Source organism: Pseudophryne corroboree, chromosome 11 (genome assembly GCF_028390025.1).
Source record: "Pseudophryne corroboree isolate aPseCor3 chromosome 11, aPseCor3.hap2, whole genome shotgun sequence".
NCBI lineage: Eukaryota > Metazoa > Chordata > Amphibia > Anura > Myobatrachidae > Pseudophryne > Pseudophryne corroboree.
In genome coordinates, this window is record NC_086454.1 from 328333262 (window position 1) to 328354290 (window position 21029).

The window sequence follows — 21029 nt, forward strand, 5'->3', positions numbered from 1 at the left end:
ATAGTGAAACCTTTGTTTTCTGATGGCTCAATGTACACAAACTTTGTTTAATACACAGTTATTCAAAATATTGTATTAAATGACCTTCAGGTTGTGTGTATTTGGTGTATATGACACATAAATGAATTGTGTGAATGTACACACACATTGTTTAATGCACAAAGTTATTCAAAATATTGGCTAAAATTACCTTCAGGCTGTGTGTATCAGGTGTATATGTAACATAAATGCATCCTGTGCTTAGCTTTAGGTCCCATCACCATGATATCTCATTATGGTATGCAATTATTCCAAAATACGGAAAAATCCGATATCCAAAATATCTCTGGTCCCAAGCATTTTGGATAAGGGATACTCAACCTGTAATATCAACTGACTTTTTATCCGTATATTTACAAGTCTCACATCTCTCTTTCCCACATCTGTGGAATCCAACAGGTAACTTGGTGGGTAACCAATTACCCCCTTTACTCTCGTTTTTATAATGAGTCATTGTTCTCTTAAAGTGACTAGGTGCTAGTTTACCTTTTAAGTTATCTGCTCTGCGAAACGTGACACCCCCCTTCAACGTGATACAATCCCCTACATGATGATCTAGCTTCAATAATTGACTATTCTTTCTTATAATGCTTTTGATATCTGATGCATGAGAATTATATTGAGTAATAAAGTTCATTGTCATATCCCTTGGCCCTTTATCAACTTTAGATTCACTTTTACGTCCAGTAAATAAAGTCTCTCTTTCTATTACCTGTACCTCCTTATAGGCCCTATCCACTATGTCTTCTGGATATCCCTGTTCAATAAATGATTTATATAATCTGCATGCTTGCCGCTCAAACCCACTTTGAGACGAACAATTCCTTTTCATGCGTATAAATTGTCCCTTGGGAATATTATCACACCATTTCCTCAGATGATTACTGCGATAATTTAAAAATTTGTGCTGATCCACTTCCTTAACATAAGTTTCTGTGACTATTTTATTATCAATAACAGAGAGCGCTATATCCAAATAAGTGATCCCTTCACAACTAAATTTACTAGTGAACGTGAGACCATAGTGATTGTGATTTAGACTATCTAAAAATGGACTTAAAGGTGCTTGATTTGAATCCCAAATGAAAAATAGATCATCTATGAATCGGCAATAGAGAACCAGGCCCGCCCCAAGCTCACTCCCCCACACATGTTGGTATTCATAGTCCCCCATGTATAGGTTCGCGAAACTCGGGGCGAACCTGGTTCCCATCGCCGTACCCCGTGTTTGTAAATAATAACGTGAATCAAAAACAAAATAATTGTGATGTAATATGAATTTAATCGAATTCAATATAAACTTGCGGAGGTCATTAGTTATTGATTCATCTCTAGATAGAAATCGTTCAATGACCTGTACACCTTGATCTTGCGGTATATTTGAATACAGTGACCATATAATAACCTTCCTTCCACCTTAAACCATTAATCAAATTTAAAAATTGTGTTGTATCTTTTATATAGGACTTCAAAATTTTAACATGACCTTGTAGAAATGAATCAACATAATGTGATAAATTATTAGTTAAAGAGCCCACTCCCGAAATAATAGGTCTCCCAGGGGGTGCAGTGAGGGATTTATGTATTTTGGGTAAATGATAATACGTGGGGACAACGGGGTGTAGTGTAAACAAAAAATTATATGTGTCTTTGGATATAGCTCCCTCTGCCTGGCCCTTCAGAAGCATCTTTTTTAATTTTGATTGAAACAATTCCGTGGGATTCCCCCCCAAATTTTTATAAATTTGAGTATTACTTAACTGTCTTGCTGCTTCCTGTAAATAATCGGATAGATTTTGCACTACTAATCCCCCCCCCCTTGTCCGCAGATTTTATGATTATATCTTGGTTTTTGCACAAATCCTTCATAGCTATTCTTTCACTCTGAGTGAGATTATCCCTTAGATGTTTTTTATCCGCATTATTACACATAACCCGAAAATCCTCCATAGTTTTCTTGTAGAAACTTTCTATATAAGGGCCTCTGAATTGTAATGGATAAAAATCAGACTTACGTCTGAATTTACTCCTGGTGTTTATATCATACACCTTTTCATATGATGTACCAATCAGACCCGTATCATGTCCTGTATCCAATGTTTCCAAGATAGATAAAGCAACTGCATCATTATCATCCAAAATAATGGGTGTGTCAGTGTTGCCCGTCTTAGCCAAATTTTTAATCGCAAAATAACGTTTCCTACTCAATGTTCTAACATATTTATTAAGATCCACGAATAATGTAAATATATTTGGTTTACAGGCTGGAGCAAAATTTAATCCCTTAGAGAGGAGTTTTAATTCATCTCTGGTTAGTTCCTTGGAAGATAAATTAAATATACTAGTAGGTTCTAATTGAGGCGTACATTTTTTCCTCTGTTTCCTCCTTCCTCCTCTACATCCTCTATATTCTGTTCCCTTCTTCTTTTTATGGCTTCGCTCCTTTGGCCTGAATTCCTTGTGAATCTGGGTCTTTGATCTAAAAAAACATTTTGTCTAGGTGAATAATCCTCACTATCATTATTGCTATACCATCTTGATCTATTCATCCCTTGATTTTTCCAGTAAGGTGTACTTGGACCAACTCTTCCATCCTCCTCTCTTTCCAAAACTTCATACTTATTTTTGTGTATAAAATTTACTCTTTCCTTTTTATTATTAGGATTTTGATAAGGTTTATACTGGGATGCTCCTCTCCATTTACCTGTATTATTACGAGGGGAAAATGTGTTAGATGTTTTTAGTTGTCGGTCTCTAATCAGTCTATTATATGTTCTTACTGTACCCTTACTATAATCTCCTTTGTCTCTGTTCATTTTACCATCTTTTTTTTCTATCAAGGATAGTTCGAAGTCCTCTATTTTTTTGTTCACCCTGGAATCTCTTTCCTTAAATCCTGGGTCACCTGAAAACATACTCAATTTCTCTTGAACTTGGTCTATTTCAACTTTGATCATATTGACTTTTTCCTCTCTATATTTAATAAGTAACCGCATCAAATTATTGGAACAATTATCCAAAAGTGTGTTCCACTCAGTTACGAATTTTTCATCATCCTTAAAAGTTGCAGTTTTTAAAATACGTAGTCCTCTAGGTATGAGGTTACTATCCAAATATTTCTGTAGCGTGATCTGGTCCCACCAATGTTTAGTTTCCTGGATGCACAGATGTTCTAATTTATTAAATAGTTGGTGCATCCCACTCTGTTCATTTACAGGATCCTTCACTATGCTGGGACCAAATTCACCACCATTTAGATATCCATTCCTCCTCTCCAACCTTTCAGTAACACATTGTAATGAAGGCATATTCAGCGGTACAGTTATCGCTGCCCCGGAAAAACAGTGTAAAAATCAATACAAAGAAACAAGAAAAACACCTGGGCGCAGATAGTTAAAAGTTTTGGGATATTTAAATTGTAATAACCTGATCAAGGATTGCTGCTTCACCTAAGAGGTCACTGTTACCTCCAAAAAAATGCAGAACAACAAGAAAGGTAAATGAAGCGCTGTCCAGATCAGTATACATTTAAAACATAAAACATTTAATAAACATTACACACATAACATTACAATAATCCCACGGCCTGTGTAATAAAAAAGCCTTTAAAATTATATTTACCCCCGTGGCCACTTATCAATTAATCAACTTAATCACTGCAGTATTAGTCAACCTAATTCCTCACACTGATATTTGCCAGTTGGAAACAGACAAAAAGCTTAAAGATGTCAGATGATGTAAAAAGCTCCTATATGATCATAGAGCAATATTTAGCTGCCAGTTCATGACATTTGCCAGATGGAAAGCAGGCTCCAAGATGTTAAAAAAGCTCAATTAATGTCATACAGCAATATAGCAACATAGCAATGTAGCAATATTCAGCTGTTAGTTCATAGCATTAGCATGCATGCAGATGGTTAGTGAAAAAGATGGTAAATGATAGTCTCTTAACGATCTCTTTCAGAGAATATATTAGTGCTGAACAGTCCAGCGTGGCCACGCTTATATTTAAAACCAACACCACGTGTCTTCAGACCAGGAATCCAATTTGTAGAGTGACGTCTCACTCTTAATAGTTACCACTCCGGTCCTCACGTACAAGTGTTGGATACAACGAGTCTCAGCCGTGATTAGCACTCCTCTTACGCGTTTCTCCGCCTGTGTGCAGATCGGCGGCTTCTTCCAAACAATGTTTAGGTACAGTAACTATCCAACATATGATAAACGGATAACGAAAGTACCGGCACTGCACGGTCATGTGACACCACTGAGACCAAGGACATTTCAGCTGGAAGTTATTTTTTTACATTTTATATCATACTTGCCTACCTGACCCTCTCCATGAGGGAGAAAATGCTCTGTTCCTGGACTTTCCTGGTAATGTAGGATTGCCATCACCTGTGGTGAGCTAGTTAATTGATAAGAAAGGTGTTTCACCACAGGTGATGGCAATCCTACATTACCAGGAAAGTCCAGGAACAGAGCATTTTCTCCATAGTTGCCTACCCTCCCTCATTCTGCAGGAGACTCCCTGAAATAGCAGCAATCTCCCTCACTCCCTGAATAGTCCATCAATCTCCCTCATTGTACCTTACCCCCATTATGCAGCTATTACATTCTTGGGGGGAAAAGAAATCAGAGCTACATACATTCAAATGGGATCATTAGTGCCATTTCCTTGCATTGGTTATAAGGCACAATGATCCCTATGGCCACTTACAGTATATGGAAGCTCTTGTTAAACACAATACACGAACAAATCCTGCAAAATATCAGTGTCTTTTCTTCAACAAATAGATCTTACTAACTTTAGGGCTCATTTACATTTGGATGTAAGTAAGTTTCATGACACGCCTCTCCGATGTAGCAGTACGTGCCCACGCTGATAGGTGTTACTTTCACAATCTCCCTGAAATGCTTTTTCAAAAGTAGGCAAGTATTATTTTCTCCCTCATGGAGAGGGTCAGGTAGGCAAGTATGTTTTATATACAGTATATCAGTGGTTCTCAAACTCGGTCCTCAGGACCCCACACAGTGCATGTTTTGCAGGTAACCCAGCAGGTGCACAGGTGTATTAATTACTCACTGACACATTTTAAAAGGTCCACAGGTGGAGCTAATTATGTCACTTGTGATTCTGTGAGGAGACCTGCAAAACATGCACTGTGTGGGGTCCTGAGGACAGAGTTTGAGAACCTGTGCAGTATATGTAGTTCTGGTTATCTTTGTTCAGCAGATGCAAAGCTGAATTAAGGCTGGGTACACACTTGTCGATGTCCGTGACATCACGCAAGATCCCTCGCAAACAATTTAGTTCATACAAGCTGAACGATATCGTTTGCGTCTCGTCAGTGAAGGCATACACTCACATCCGGGAGCACGCATCCTTAACAATATAGGGTATACTATATATACACACTTGCCGATGTATATGATACTGTATATCATCCGATCTGCCAGTTCGGACGATATCTCGTGCCTAAGGCCATAGCAACATTTTTTTTTTATATGTTTATTGCAGGTGGAAGGAAGTGTTTGATTGGTTACCAAGTAAGTGCAATGTTTTAAAAGTTCAATTCTTCCATTTGCCTATTATGCTGCCATATCCACAGTATAATCCATCCTTATTGTACCATCTTTATAATATCCTTCCACAAGGTCTTTAGAGCCCTTCTTAACCATTATTTACTTATGGAACTTGTTAACTAGGAGCCCAATTCAGACCTCTGATCGCTGCCGTTTTTCGCACAGCAGGCGATTACTGATTGACTGCGCGTGCGTATGCACCACAAATGCGCATTATGAGGAAAGCACCAGAATTTGTACAGCTTTGCACACAGGCACCTGGGCCTCTGTAGGTCCTGGGAGTGCAGCAGAGAGGTAACAATGATCCCCTCATAAGTGCATATTGACTAAGGTGGCGTAGCTAAGAAAGCCTGGACATACAGGACCAATGTTTTGTCTGCAGCCTAAACTCAGATGAAGAGTAAAAAAGCGCAGATTTATGGTTTGCAGAGGGCACTGAACACCCTAGTACCAGCCCTGGTCCCACCTCATGAAGGGGGGTGTGGGGGTGTGGAGGGGAGAAGAGTTCCACCACCTCTTGAGAACCACTTTAAGCCCTGGTCCTATGTACACACTCCAGGCAGCTCTGTGGCGGCTTAAACATCCTAGTGACATTTGGTGGACCCCTTCGTTCTAAGTAAGCATTCGTTACCTCTTATACCCATAAATAAAGACACGGAGACTTGAATTTGGCAGAAAATTGCTAGCTATTTATTTGACCCTAACCATAGCACACCTGTAATGAAAAGCTTTGGTTAAGATGCCGAATCAGCCGGCATATGGTGGCAGAAAAAAGAACGGCTCTATTAAACTGACGCTAACCTTAAAAAACTGCTAAAATCAAAACCATCTTAATTTAACTACAAACTATCAAAAACGGTAATAGGTGCTAGCTCCACCCTCACAATGACTTCCCACCCGGAGGGGTGCCCCATTCCGCTGCCATCCCGGTCGGGTGGTCGAGCGGCAAATAAGTCGATGGAGGTGAGTGCACCTAAACCAAATCCAACTGTAAATCACTACAGCTTACCATACAACTACAAACTGCCGTTCTTTTCCGCCAACAGCGAAAGACTCCTCCCCAGAGTCTTCGCACCGCCACCATAACCTCGCCCTAACTCATGCAACACTAGGAACAGATCCTCCAGGAAAAGCATCATCCCCTCATTGGATAGATGCACACCATCAGGCCGAAAAAGGTGACTGTCCTTGAACCGAATCCTAGGGTGGCGAACCACTTGGCCTCCGTGGGACAACACCCACTTCGCCACCGCCCCATTCACCTTCTGCCTGGCCTCCTCAATTTCGCGACCGTCCGCCACACCTTGCCAACTCAACCTTGGCACCATCAAGGAGAACACCAATACACAATTGGTCCATGCTGCGGCCAAACTTGCCAGATCCTGTATCATGGCCCACCGCATCTCCAAAGAAGTCCTCTTCCCCAGGTCGTTGCCACCTAAATGGACAACCAACACCCTAGGGCTCCATGCTTGCTGGCCTGACTCACTAGTCTACTTCTTAACTCCGTCCACATCATCCCTTGCCAACCAAGCCAACAAACTCCTCTAGCCCTAGGAAACATCTGTGCCCCCTCCGAGGCCAAAACTGGACGGCCCAATACACATAAGAGTGGCCAACCACCCAAATAGGCAAGTCATCTTCCAACCAACCTGAAGAGGAGGAAAAGGGGGTAAAAGTGGTTACTAATCATCTATACCATTGTTTAATTTACTGCATTAACCTGAAGGATCTGCCAAAAAGAAAAAATTTTGTTTCCGAATACTGCAGAAATCTCGGCCCAGCCGATCTGCCTGAGCTTCCAGCCAATTTGAAGCAGAACATGAACACACAAAAGGGGAAGTTGAAAACAAAATTAAAAATAAAAGGGGGGGGGGGTAAAAAAGGGTAAAACACGTAAGAACTCAGCTGGAGGTGAAAGCGTAAAGACCTGCTGAGGGACTCTGATTAGAACGAATTAGCCGAATTGTGGATTAGAATTCAGTCCGTCAAGTCAGGCAAAAAATCGCAAAATAACTCCAGACCCCCGCTGCCGGCTCATGCCCGCAACGGCGAGTAGCTAATCCCTGAGTAGGATAAAATGGGAAGACAGACAAAACGCACAACACCATAACGTACTGAACTGTAACAATCATGATTAACAACAGCAAGTGCACAAAAACGCGCGCGAGCCAATATCTCATGCAACGGGGCGAATATACCGTCTGTAACTTGACGACTTCCATCGCCCCACCGCCTGGATCTCAGCCATGGAAAATCCCGCCGCCGCAGCCAACGTCGCAGCCCCTATGCGGAAGGAATGCGTCCCGAACGCAGCGGGTGGAAGGTCCAAGCTCACAAGACAGCGACCCAGCATCCAACAAAATTGATATTTCGTCACCGGCAGCCCATCATAATGCAGCAGCCATGACCCCCGATCGTCGGGCCGTACTGCCTCATATCACACTGCCAACCTTACTGGGCAAATGCTCTCATCAAGAGCCGGAAACAAGGCGACCCATCGACCTCTCCCCACTTGGTCCGCCTTAGAGCGACGCAATCTGCAAAGCAAGGACTTCTCACCCACCACCACGTCCCCGACAAGCATGCGCGAATCTGCTCGCTTAGAAGGCGCTACCAATTCTGAAACCCTAAAGGCCCCGTGGTAAGCCATTGAGAACGCCAAACTGAACAACAGCGACTCAAACATGGACGATGCGACACCTCCCACCGCCCTGATGACAGCCAGCAACGAGGCCGCGTCAATGGGCCGCCTCCTGTCAGGCGGTGTCGGCGCGACTCGCGCCCATCCTTTCATCGCCTTCAGCAGAATCCCACTTTTCGTCACGTCAGGGACGCCCTTTATTTTGCTGAAAAACTAAATACCAGCCAAGTACCGGGCAACCACCGCTCTGGACCTACCCGAAACATACAGCTGCCAAATAAAAGAAAGCATCATCCAATGCCCACTCTTACCTTGTGAATTCCGTCCTTGAACAAACTCCTCCCACTCACTCCAGGCTTGCCTGTAAGCCGTAAGCGTAGTTGGCGTGACTGACCGCAACGCTAGACCCTCCAGTCCGGCCCGATCACCTGCCAAACATAACCGGGACAATGAAAACCATGCTCGTCGGCCTCGGGTGCCAACAAACAAAATCTTTTCCACTGCCCTCGTGATAACGCGTCAGCAATTCCGTTCTCTAGCCCCGGCACGTGCTGCGCGCGGAACCACACGTTCCGATGAAGGCATGTCAACAGCAACTGCCCCAGCACCCGCAGAACGACCAGCGACTTCGCCCTATTTATCGCATGCACCACGCCCAGATTGTCACATCTAAACAAGATGCTGCGATGAGCCAGCCGATCGCCCCATACCTCCAGTGCTACCATAATGGGGAAAAGCTCCAGCAGCAAAAGGTCCTTAGTTAAACCTTCGCGATGCCATTCCGCCGGCCACGAGGCCGCGCACCAAGATTCCTCCAGATAGCAGCCGAATCCAGAGGCACCCGCTGCATCGGTGAACAGCTGCAACCGAGCGCTGTCCACCATTGGGGCCTGCCATATACACACCCTGTTGAAGTCCTCTAGGAACGAGGCCCATACGGCCAAATCCCTCTTGATCTCTGAGGACAAACGCACAAAATGGTGTGGTCTGACACACCCCGCAGTCGCCCTTTTTAACTTCCGGCAGAAAACCCTGCCCATCGGGATTACCCGACAAGCAAAGTTCAACATGCCCCGCAAGGACTGCGCCTGCCGCAGTGTGACCTTACGCGACCCCTCAAACCGGCAAATAGCGTCGCAGAGCTTCACCACCTTGTCCCGAGGCAGCCGACACGATCCTGCCACCGTGTCAATCCCAATCCCCAAACAGGAGGACGGGCCCTCTGTTCTATCCTCGGCTACCGGAACGCCGAAGTGGAAAAACAGCGCTCGGATGCTGAAAAGCAAGTTGCCGCACCGTGGTGAATTTGCCGGACCCGCGCACAGGAAGTCATCGAGGTAATGTGCTACCCCGTGACCCCCTGACGAAGACTCCACGCATCAATGTAGAAACGTGCTAAAACGCTCGAAAAATGAGCATGAAACGGAACATCCCATCGGCAAACATTTGTCAATGAAATACTCCGCTCCGCTCCGGAAACCCATAAAACGGAACGAGTCCGGATGTAATGGCAGTAACCGAAAAGCGGACTCAACATCGATCTTAGCCATGAGGGCCCCAGTCCCGTAACTGCGGACCATCTCCAACGCTTCGTCAAACGACTGATACACCACCGAGCAATGAGCCGGCGGTATTGCGTCGTTGACCGACGCCCCCGACGGGTAAGAAAGATGCTGAATGAGCCGGAAAGCACCTGGAGTCTTCTTGGGAACCACCCCCACTGGAGAGATGACCAAGTCATCCACCGGGGGTGATAGGAACGGTCCCTCCATCCTGCCCAACCTGACCTCTTTATCCACTTTCTCCCTCAGTACTAACGGCAAGGCTCGGGCAGACTGGAGGTTCCGCTGGGCCCGCCTGGACACCTCGCTCGCAACAGGCAAGCGAAACCCAAACTGAAAACCGGAAAACAAAAATTGTGCATCCTCCCTATTCGGATACCAGTCAAACCACCGGCCCATAGTTTCCAACTTAATTGGTGTTGGCGCTCTGCGGAGCGCTCCCGCCCGCGGCTGGCCTGGGGTAAGTTGGCTTACCCCGGGCACCCTGATGACTGCCTTTGAAGCAGGAAGAGGCTGGGTGGGATCCGCCACACTGCAGGAATGAGTGTCGAAAACGACACTGTTTGCCGAAGGAACACGCCGCGTTGTTAAACGCGAAACATTGTCTTTTTGTGGCGGCTCACCCCCCTGCGCGGACGGCCGATCAACCCGGCTTGGCCAACCCGCCATCCGCGCCGGACCCCTGGGCGGACGACCCTGCGCGGTGCCCATCCGCCCCCGGCTTCCAGGGCTCCTCAGCCTGTTGCGAAGCCCGCGTGACCTTGAGCCAGACCTCAACGTCCTTGAACCCAAAATCCATGACCTGCAAACCGTCCTGCTTTTCCCTGAATTCCTGGTCGTACTTACGCCATTACGAACCCGAAGACGTGCGCTGCATGTCATGCATGAGAGGCAGGTACCGAATTATGTTAATGTGCTCGTTCGGCCTGTCCTCCAGGTAACACGCCGCGAAGACCCAAAACCCGGCCAGCCAATTATCGAAGGTACGGAATGCCTCAGCCCCGATGCCCTTCTTTGCGACCGCCGCCTTATACTCCTTCTTCGCGTCCTTCGTCAAGACGAACACATCCACGAAGTCCCCCCTGTGAATCTTCCTGCGGCAACTATCTCGCAGCCCTCGCATTACAGCAGTATAGTCGCAGCGCACGACACCGGGCAAATCGCTGCACTTCTTGGCCCTACGAGTTTCCTCGCTAAGCCGCTTGCGTCTCTTACGCCTCTTCTGCTGGCCCGCTGCCCTCTTGGCGAATTTCGTCGCCCGCTTCCTCGCCCTAGTCGTGCTACTGACTTTGGACGCCCGCGACGACAGAGACGATGAAGAGGAGGAAGAGGAAGAACTACGAGGACTAGAGCTCGTGGAGGAACCCGATACCGACTGCACCACCTCACCTGATGCCGCCGACTGCCCCGACATGGAATCCTCCGGCGTGGCCAAACCGACGTCTTCCTCCTCGAACTCTGCCATCTCCTCTTCCCCGAGCTCCCCTGATGCTGTTGACTGTTCGGACTGGGAGTCCTCCAGTGTGGAAACTTCAAAATACTCCCATCGCTCACTCAACCTCTCCGCGATCACCTGAAAAATAAGACAAAGCACGGGACCCGGAAACCACTCCCGGGGCCTGCCTAGCACTCCGGGGCAAAGACATCCCCACCTCGCGTCCGCGCTCCGTCCATACTGGACGGTGTCCCAAATGCGCCGCCCCCAGGTCACGGAAAGCGCGCGCTATTCGCTGAGCCGCTGACCCCGGCTGCGTACCGGACGCTCTTGCTTCTGCGTGCGCGCCCGGGGATGCGGCCAATGGGCCCAATGCCGCCACCACCGTCGACAGAGCCGACGCCAACTCTCTGGAAGTCTCCTGACTTCCCCAAAAGTCGCGGCTGGAACCAGCGGGAGCCCCACGCAGATGCCGGCGCACCTCTCCTGGCACGTCGGCCGGCAGGGACCCAACGGCCAATGCACCGCCTGGCCTGCTGGTGATCCGCTGGCCCCCTTGACCACAATTGGCGTGGCCCCCCGCCAATCATCTATCCTATCCTGCGCCTGCTGGCCGTCACTATCGCTGCTGTGCCTGCCACCGGACCCCCTGCGCGTGCCCTCCCCCCGCAGGCCGGAGCTCTCTCTGTCTGCAGGGAAGGCACCTCTGTGGGGCTCAATGCTGCCGCGCCCTATCCTGGGACGACCCCCGCCGCCGCTCCCCGCCGGCTGTAAGGGAGGCAGCAGGGGAGACGTTGAAACTGGCTAGTGATGGGTAGTTCATGAATGATTAGTTCAAAATCAACTAATCTTCAAAGTGAAATAGTTTATTCAGTTCACAGCTTTGGCAAAGATTAGTTGATCAGGAAGGAGGAGTCAGACACAGACAGAATAGAGCCAGCAGCTGCATTAGGCTTCTCACTGTCTCACTTCACTGGATTTTCACTCCCTGAAACTGATGCTGTAAAATGAAATGTAAAAGTACAACAACAGCCCAGCAAAACAGATCTAATAAATAAAATAGTATCTGCACTGCCTAGCCCAAGTCTATGTGTGTCTGTGAGTGAGCATGTGTGTCATGCTGCTCACCTTTCTGTGATATAATCACTGTCCTATTAGTCCAGATGTCCAAACACTTGCTGCTGCTTCTGGTACTACTTACTTCTGTGCAAAAACTCCTGCTGGGTGTTGTGAAACTCCTCCCTACATGCTGATGCAGCAGCACTGGTGTTATTCAGCTCTCACTCAGCAATACTCATGCAAGGCAATTTCACCAACAGAGAGAAGTAAGAGAGAGTACAGAGAGGGTAAGAGAAGTAACAGAGAGAGTAAGTGTAATAAAACTTTGGGGAATATTCTGCACTGCAGCACTCACCCAGCACAAGGCAATTTCACAAACAGAGAGAAACAAAATGGCCTATCCTTCCCTATATATACTAACTAGAGATGAGCGCCGGAAATTTTTCGGGTTTTGTGTTTTGGTTTTGGGTTCGGTTCCGCGGCCGTGTTTTGGGTTCGACCGCGTTTTGGCAAAACCTCACCGAATTTTTTTTGTCGGATTCGGGTGTGTTTTGGATTCGGGTGTTTTTTTCAAAAAACCCTAAAAAACAGCTTAAATCATAGAATTTGGGGGTCATTTTGATCCCAAAGTATTATTAACCTCAAAAACCATAATTTCCACTCATTTTCAGTCTATTCTGAATACCTCACACCTCACAATATTATTTTTAGTCCTAAAATTTGCACCGAGGTCGCTGTGTGAGTAAGATAAGCGACCCTAGTGGCCGACACAAACACCGGGCCCATCTAGGAGTGGCACTGCAGTGTCACGCAGGATGGCCCTTCCAAAAAACCCTCCCCAAACAGCACATGACGCAAAGAAAAAAAGAGGCGCAATGAGGTAGCTGACTGTGTGAGTAAGATAAGCGACCCTAGTGGCCGACACAAACACCGGGCCCATCTAGGAGTGGCACTGCAGTGTCACGCAGGATGGCCCTTCCAAAAAACCCTCCCCAAACAGCACATGACGCAAAGAAAAAAAGAGGCGCAATGAGGTAGCTGACTGTGTGAGTAAGATAAGCGACCCTAGTGGCCGACACAAACACCGGGCCCATCTAGGAGTGGCACTGCAGTGTCACGCAGGATGTCCCTTCCAAAAAACCCTCCCCAAACAGCACATGACGCAAAGAAAAAAAGAGGCGCAATGAGGTAGCTGACTGTGTGAGTAAGATAAGCGACCCTAGTGGCCGACACAAACACCGGGCCCATCTAGGAGTGGCACTGCAGTGTCACGCAGGATGTCCCTTCCAAAAAACCCTCCCCAAACAGCACATGACGCAAAGAAAAAAAGAGGCGCAATGAGGTAGCTGACTGTGTGAGTAAGATAAGCGACCCTAGTGGCCGACACAAACACCGGGCCCATCTAGGAGTGGCACTGCAGTGTCACGCAGGATGGCCCTTCCAAAAAACCCTCCCCAAACAGCACATGACGCAAAGAAAAAAAGAGGCGCAATGAGGTAGCTGACTGTGTGAGTAAGATAAGCGACCCTAGTGGCCGACACAAACACCGGGCCCATCTAGGAGTGGCACTGCAGTGTCACGCAGGATGTCCCTTCCAAAAAACCCTCCCCAAACAGCACATGACGCAAAGAAAAAAAGAGGCGCAATGAGGTAGCTGACTGTGTGAGTAAGATAAGCGACCCTAGTGGCCGACACAAACACCGGGCCCATCTAGGAGTGGCACTGCAGTGTCACGCAGGATGTCCCTTCCAAAAAACCCTCCCCAAACAGCACATGACGCAAAGAAAAAGAAAAGAAAAAAGAGGTGCAAGATGGAATTGTCCTTGGGCCCTCCCACCCACCCTTATGTTGTATAAACAAAACAGGACATGCACACTTTAACCAACCCATCATTTCAGTGACAGGGTCTGCCACATGACTGTGACTGATATGACGGGTTGGTTTGGACCCCCCCCAAAAAGAAGCAATTAATCTCTCCTTGCACAAACTGGCTCTACAGAGGCAAGATGTCCACCTCATCATCATCCTCCGATATATCACCGTGTACATCCCCCTCCTCACAGATTATCAATTCGTCCCCACTGGAATCCACCATCTCAGCTCCCTGTGTACTTTGTGGAGGCAATTGCTGCTGGTCAATGTCTCCGCGGAGGAATTGATTATAATTCATTTTAATGAACATCATCTTCTCCACATTTTCTGGATGTAACCTCGTACGCCGATTGCTGACAAGGTGAGCGGCGGCACTAAACACTCTTTCGGAGTACACACTTGTGGGAGGGCAACTTAGGTAGAATAAAGCCAGTTTGTGCAAGGGCCTCCAAATTGCCTCTTTTTCCTGCCAGTATAAGTACGGACTGTGTGACGTGCCTACTTGGATGCGGTCACTCATATAATCCTCCACCATTCTTTCAATGTTGAGAGAATCATATGCAGTGACAGTAGACGACATGTCCGTAATCGTTGTCAGGTCCTTCAGTCCGGACCAGATGTCAGCATCAGCAGTCGCTCCAGACTGCCCTGCATCACCGCCAGCAGGTGGGCTCGGAATTCTGAGCCTTTTCCTCGCACCCCCAGTTGCGGGAGAATGTGAAGGAGGAGATGTTGACAGGTCGCGTTCCGCTTGACTTGACAATTTTCTCACCAGCAGGTCTTTGAACCCCAGCAGACTTGTGTCTGCCGGAAAGAGAGATCCAAGGTAGGTTTTAAATCTAGGATCGAGCACGGTGGCCAAAATGTAGTGCTCTGATTTCAACAGATTGACCACCCGTGAATCCTTGTTAAGCGAATTAAGGGCTCCATCCACAAGTCCCACATGCCTAGCGGAATCGCTCCGTGTTAGCTCCTCCTTCAATGTCTCCAGCTTCTTCTGCAAAAGCCTGATGAGGGGAATGACCTGACTCAGGCTGGCAGTGTCTGAACTGACTTCACGTGTGGCAAGTTCAAAGGGCATCAGAACCTTGCACAACGTTGAAATCATTCTCCACTGCACTTGAGACAGGTGCATTCCACCTCCTATATCGTGCTCAATTGTATAGGCTTGAATGGCCTTTTGCTGCTCCTCCAACCTCTGAAGCATATAGAGGGTTGAATTCCACCTCGTTACCACTTCTTGCTTCAGATGATGGCAGGGCAGGTTCAGTAGTTTTTGGTGGTGCTCCAGTCTTCTGTACGTGGTGCCTGTACGCCGAAAGTGTCCCGCAATTCTTCTGGCCACCGACAGCATCTCTTGCACGCCCCTGTCGTTTTTTAAAAAATTCTGCACCACCAAATTCAAGGTATGTGCAAAACATGGGACGTGCTGGAATTTGCCCATATTTAATGCACACACAATATTGCTGGCGTTGTCCGATGCCACAAATCCACAGGAGAGTCCAATTGGGGTAAGCCATTCCGCGATGATCTTCCTCAGTTGCCGTAAGAGGTTTTCAGCTGTGTGCGTATTCTGGAAAGCGGTGATACAAAGCGTAGCCTGTCTAGGAAAGAGTTGGCGTTTGCGAGATGCTGCTACTGGTGCCGCCGCTGCTGTTCTTGCGGCGGGAGTCCATACATCTACCCAGTGGGCTGTCACAGTCATATAGTCCTGACCCTGCCCTGCTCCACTTGTCCACATGTCCGTGGTTAAGTGGACATTGGGTACAACTGCATTTTTTAGGACACTGGTGAGTCTTTTTCTGACGTCCGTGTACATTCTCGGTATCGCCTGCCTAGAGAAGTGGAACCTAGATGGTATTTGGTAACGGGGGCACACTGCCTCAATAAATTGTCTAGTTCCCTGTGAACTAACGGCGGATACCGGACGCACGTCTAACACCAACATAGTTGTCAAGGCCTCAGTTATCCGCTTTGCAGCAGGATGACTGCTGTGATATTTCATCTTCCTCGCAAAGGACTGTTGGACAGTCAATTGCTTACTGGAAGTAGTACAAGTGGGCTTACGACTTCCCCTCTGGGATGACCATCGACTCCCAGCAGCAACAACAGCAGCGCCAGCAGCAGTAGGCGTTACACGCAAGGATGCATCGGAGGAATCCCAGGCAGGAGAGGACTCGTCAGAATTGCCAGTGACATGGCCTGCAGGACTATTGGCATTCCTGGGGAAGGAGGAAATTGACACTGAGGGAGTTGGTGGGGTGGTTTGCGTGAGCTTGGTTACAAGAGGAAGGGATTTACTGGTCAGTGGACTGCTTCCGCTGTCGGCCAAAGTTTTTGAACTTGTCACTGACTTATTATGAATGCGCTGCAGGTGACGTATAAGGGAGGATGTTCCGAGGTGGTTAACGTCCTTACCCCTACTTATTACAGCTTGACAAAGGGAACACACGGCTTGACAAATGTTGTCCGCATTTCTGGTGAAATACTTCCACACCGAAGAGCTGATTTTATTGGTATTTTCACCAGGCATGTCAACGGCCATATTCCTCCCACGGACAACAGGTGTCTCCCCGGGTGCCTGACTTAAACAAACCACCTCACCATCAGAATCCTCCTGGTCAATTTCCTCCCCAGCGCCAGCAACACCCATATCCTCCTCATCCTGGTGTACTTCAACACTGACATCTTCAATCTGACTATCAGGAACTGGACTGCGGGTGCTCCTTCCAGTACTTGCAGGGGGCGTGCAAATGGTGGAAGGCGCATGCTCTTCACGTCCAGTGTTGGGAAGGTTAGGCATCGCAACCGAAACAATTGGACTCTCCTTGTGGATTTGGGATTTCGAAGAACGCACAGTTCTTTGCGGTGCTACTGCTTTTGCCAGCTTGAGTCTTTTCATTTTTCTAGCGAGAGGCTGAGTGCCTCCATCCTCATGTGAAGCTGAACCACTAGCCATGAACATAGGCCAGGGCCTCAGCCGTTCCTTGCCACTCCGTGTGGTAAATGGCATATTGGCAAGTTTACGCTTCTCCTCCGACAATTTTATTTTAGGTTTTGGAGTCCTTTTTTTACTGATATTTGGTGTTTTGGATTTGACATGCTCTGTACTATGCCATTGGGCATCGGCCTTGGCAGACGACGTTGCTGGCATTTCATCGTCTCGGCCATGACTAGTGGCAGCAGCTTCAGCACGAGGTGGAAGTGGATCTTGATCTTTCCCTTATTTTGGAACCTCAACATTTTTGTTCTCCATATTTTAATAGGCACAACTAAAAGGCACCTCAGGTAAACAATGGAGATGGATGGATACTAGTATACAATAATGGATGGACTGCCGAGTGCCGACACAGAGGTAGCTACAGCCGTGGCTACCGTACTGTACTGTGTCTGCTGATAATATAGACTGGATGATAATGAGATGTAGTATGTATAAAGAAGAAAGAAAAAAAAAACCACGGGTAGGTGGTATACAATTATGGATGGACTGCCGAGTGCCGACACAGAGGTAGCTACAGCCGTGGACTACCGTACTGTACTGTGTCTGCTGCTAATATAGACTGGATGATAATGAGATGTAGTATGTATAAAGAAGAAAGAAAAAAAAAACCACGGGTAGGTGGTATACAATTATGGACGGACTGCCGAGTGCCGACACAGAGGTAGCTACAGCCGTGGACTACCGTACTGTACTGTGTATGCTGCTAATATAGACTGGTTGATAATGAGATGTAGTATGTATAAAGAAGAAAGAAAAAAAAACCACGGGTAGGTGGTATACAATTATGGACGGACTGCCGAGTGCCGACACAGAGGTAGCTACAGCCGTGGACTACCGTACTGTACTGTGTCTGCTGCTAATATAGACTGGATGATAATGAGATGTAGTATGTATAAAGAAGAAAGAAAAAAAAACCACGGGTAGGTGGTATACAATTATGGACGGACTGCCGAGTGCCGACACAGAGGTAGCTACAGCCGTGGACTACCGTACTGTACTGTGTCTGCTGCTAATATAGACTGGATGATAATGAGATGTAGTATGTATAAAGAAGAAAGAAAAAAAACCACGGGTAGGTGGTATACAATTATGGACGGACTGCCGAGTGCCGACACAGAGGTAGCTACAGCCGTGGACTACCGTACTGTACTGTGTCTGCTGCTAATATAGACTGGATGATAATGAGATGTAGTATGTATAAAGAAGAAAGGAAAAAAAAACCACGGGTAGGTGGTATACAATTATGGATGGACTGCCGAGTGCCGACACAGAGGTAGCTACAGCCGTGGACTACCGTACTGTACTGTGTCTGCTGCTAATATAGACTGGATGATAATGAGATGTAGTATGTATAAAGAAGAAAGAAAAAAAAAACCACGGGTAGGTGGTATACAATTATGGACGGACTGCCGAGTGCCGACACAGAGGTAGCTACAGCCGTGGACTACCGTACTGTGTCTGCTGCTAATATAGACTGGTTGATAATGAGATGTAGTATGTATAAAGAAGAAAGAAAAAAAAACCACGGGTAGGTGGTATACAATTATGGACGGACTGCCGAGTGCCGACACAGAGGTAGCTACAGCCGTGGACTACCGTACTGTACTGTGTCTGCTGCTAATATAGACTGGATGATAATGAGATGTAGTATGTATAAAGAAGAAAGAAAAAAAAAACCACGGGTAGGTGGTATACAATTATGGACGGACTGCCGAGTGCCGACACAGAGGTAGCTACAGCCGTGGACTACCGTACTGTACTGTGTCTGCTGCTAATATAGACTGGATGATAATGAGATGTAGTATGTATAAAGAAGAAAGAAAAAAAAAACCACGGGTAGGTGGTATACAATTATGGACGGACTGCCGAGTGCCGACACAGAGGTAGCTACAGCCGTGAACTACCGTACTGTGTCTGCTGCGACTGGATGATAAATAATGATATAAAAAATATATATATATCACTACTGCAGCCGGACAGGTATATATTATATAATGACGGACCTGCTGGACACTGTCTGTCAGCAGAATGAGTTTTTTATTTTATAGAATAAAAAAACACCACACAAGTCACACGACGTGTGTTTAACTTTTACAGGCAGACAGTCAATCACAATACAATATAGTATACTATACTGGTGGTCAGGTCACTGGTCAGTCACACTGGCAGTGGCACTCCTGCAGAAAAAAAGTGTGCACTGTTTAATTTTAATATGTACTCCTGGCTCCTGCTATAACCTAACTGCTCCCCAGTCTCCCCCACAATTAAGCTGTGTGAGCACAGTCAGATATTATACATAGATGATGCAGCACACTGGGCTGAGCACAGATATGGTATGTGACTGAGTCACTGTGTATCGTTTTTTCAGGCAGAGAACGGATTATATTAAATAATATAAAACTGCACTGGTGGTCACTGGTCAGTCACTAGTATAACTAACTAATACTATCAGCAAAATTCTGCACTCTCTGTCTGAGTACTCCTCCTAAGCTCCAGTAAATGAAGTGTCACTGTCTCACTCTGTCACTATAACTAACTAATACTATCAGCAAAATTCTGCACTCTCTGTCTGAGTACTCCTCCTAAGCTCCAGTAAATGAAGTGTCACTGTCTCACTCTCACTCTCCTATCTATTTCTTCTCTAAACGGAGAGGACGCCAGCCACGTCCTCTCACTATCAATCTCAATGCACGTGTAAAATGGCGGCGACGCGCGGCTCCTTATATAGAATCCGAGTCTCGCGATAGAATCCGAGCCTCGCGAGAATCCGACAGCGTCATGATGACGTTCGGGCGCGCTCGGGTTAACCGAGCAAGGCGGGAAGATCCGAGTCGCTCGGATCCGTGTAAAAAAAGCTGAAGTTCGGGCGGGTTCGGATTCCGAGGAACCGAACCCGCTCATCTCTAATACTAACCCTCCCATTTTTCAAGGGCTGTTCTTTCCTTCCAGCTAGGTCCACCCCTCACAAGATGTTTAACTCATTCCTTTCCAATGCTGTCAATTCTCTCTCCTTCTATACTACAGGCACTGTGCAAGCCAAACACAGGGCCGCAACAGTTGCCATTCCCCCCTTGTTCCTGCGCCCTGTGCGTCAGCTCACTCACTTAGTTCCAGATCTGTCGGCCTAGGGAGATTGTATCATTGGTATCCTCTTGGCCCAGAAATTGGACTGTGACTTTTACATAAATAATAATTAATAGTAATTCCATAACCAGCCCCAGTACAGACACAAGACCACACCGCGGCATTACAGGCTTACCTGAGTTCTTCTTAAGCTCCTGAATCAGGTGTGTGCTCTCCTCACAGATTCTCTCCTCCATAGACTTTTTCCCCAGCCCGAAATTCCGGAGTGTGGACAGGGTGAAGCGCCTGTGCTCCTTCCATGCTTGGCCGTAAGGAGCATTTATGAGCCCTGCAAAGAGACATGCATAGGATGGTAGGATAAGCTAATGATTTTAGGATGTCTAAGGGGGACATTAACTAAGCAGTGATAAGAGCGGAGAAGTGAGCCAATGGAGAAGTTGCCCCATCAACCAATCAGCACTGGAGTAACATCTGTAATTTGCATACTATAAACTTATACAGAGCTGCTGATTGGTTGATGGGGAAATTTCTCTACTGGCTCACTTCTCCGCTTTTATCACTGCTTAGTAAATGTACCCCTAAATGTATATACTGAAATCAATATAAATACTACTGTGATCTTATCTTTCTGTAATAAATATATGTCATTGTGTTCAGTATTCCTATATTGTCTAATGCTTTGTTTACCCAATGTCCCAGAATGCCCTGGAAACTTCCAAATATTCAAATGTTCTCCTGCATAATGCT

General features: G+C 46.8%; 1 protein-coding gene across 1 annotated transcript in view; it reads right to left on the bottom strand.

The window, feature by feature from the left end:
• Window positions 1–21029, bottom strand: part of LOC134969647 (cytochrome P450 2J6-like) — a 51709-nt gene that overhangs the window by 28695 nt on the left and 1985 nt on the right. Inside the window, exon 3 of the mRNA XM_063945735.1 lies at window positions 20458–20610. Coding sequence (XP_063801805.1) covers window positions 20458–20610 — 153 coding nt within the window. The remainder of the gene's footprint in view (window positions 1–20457; window positions 20611–21029) is intronic.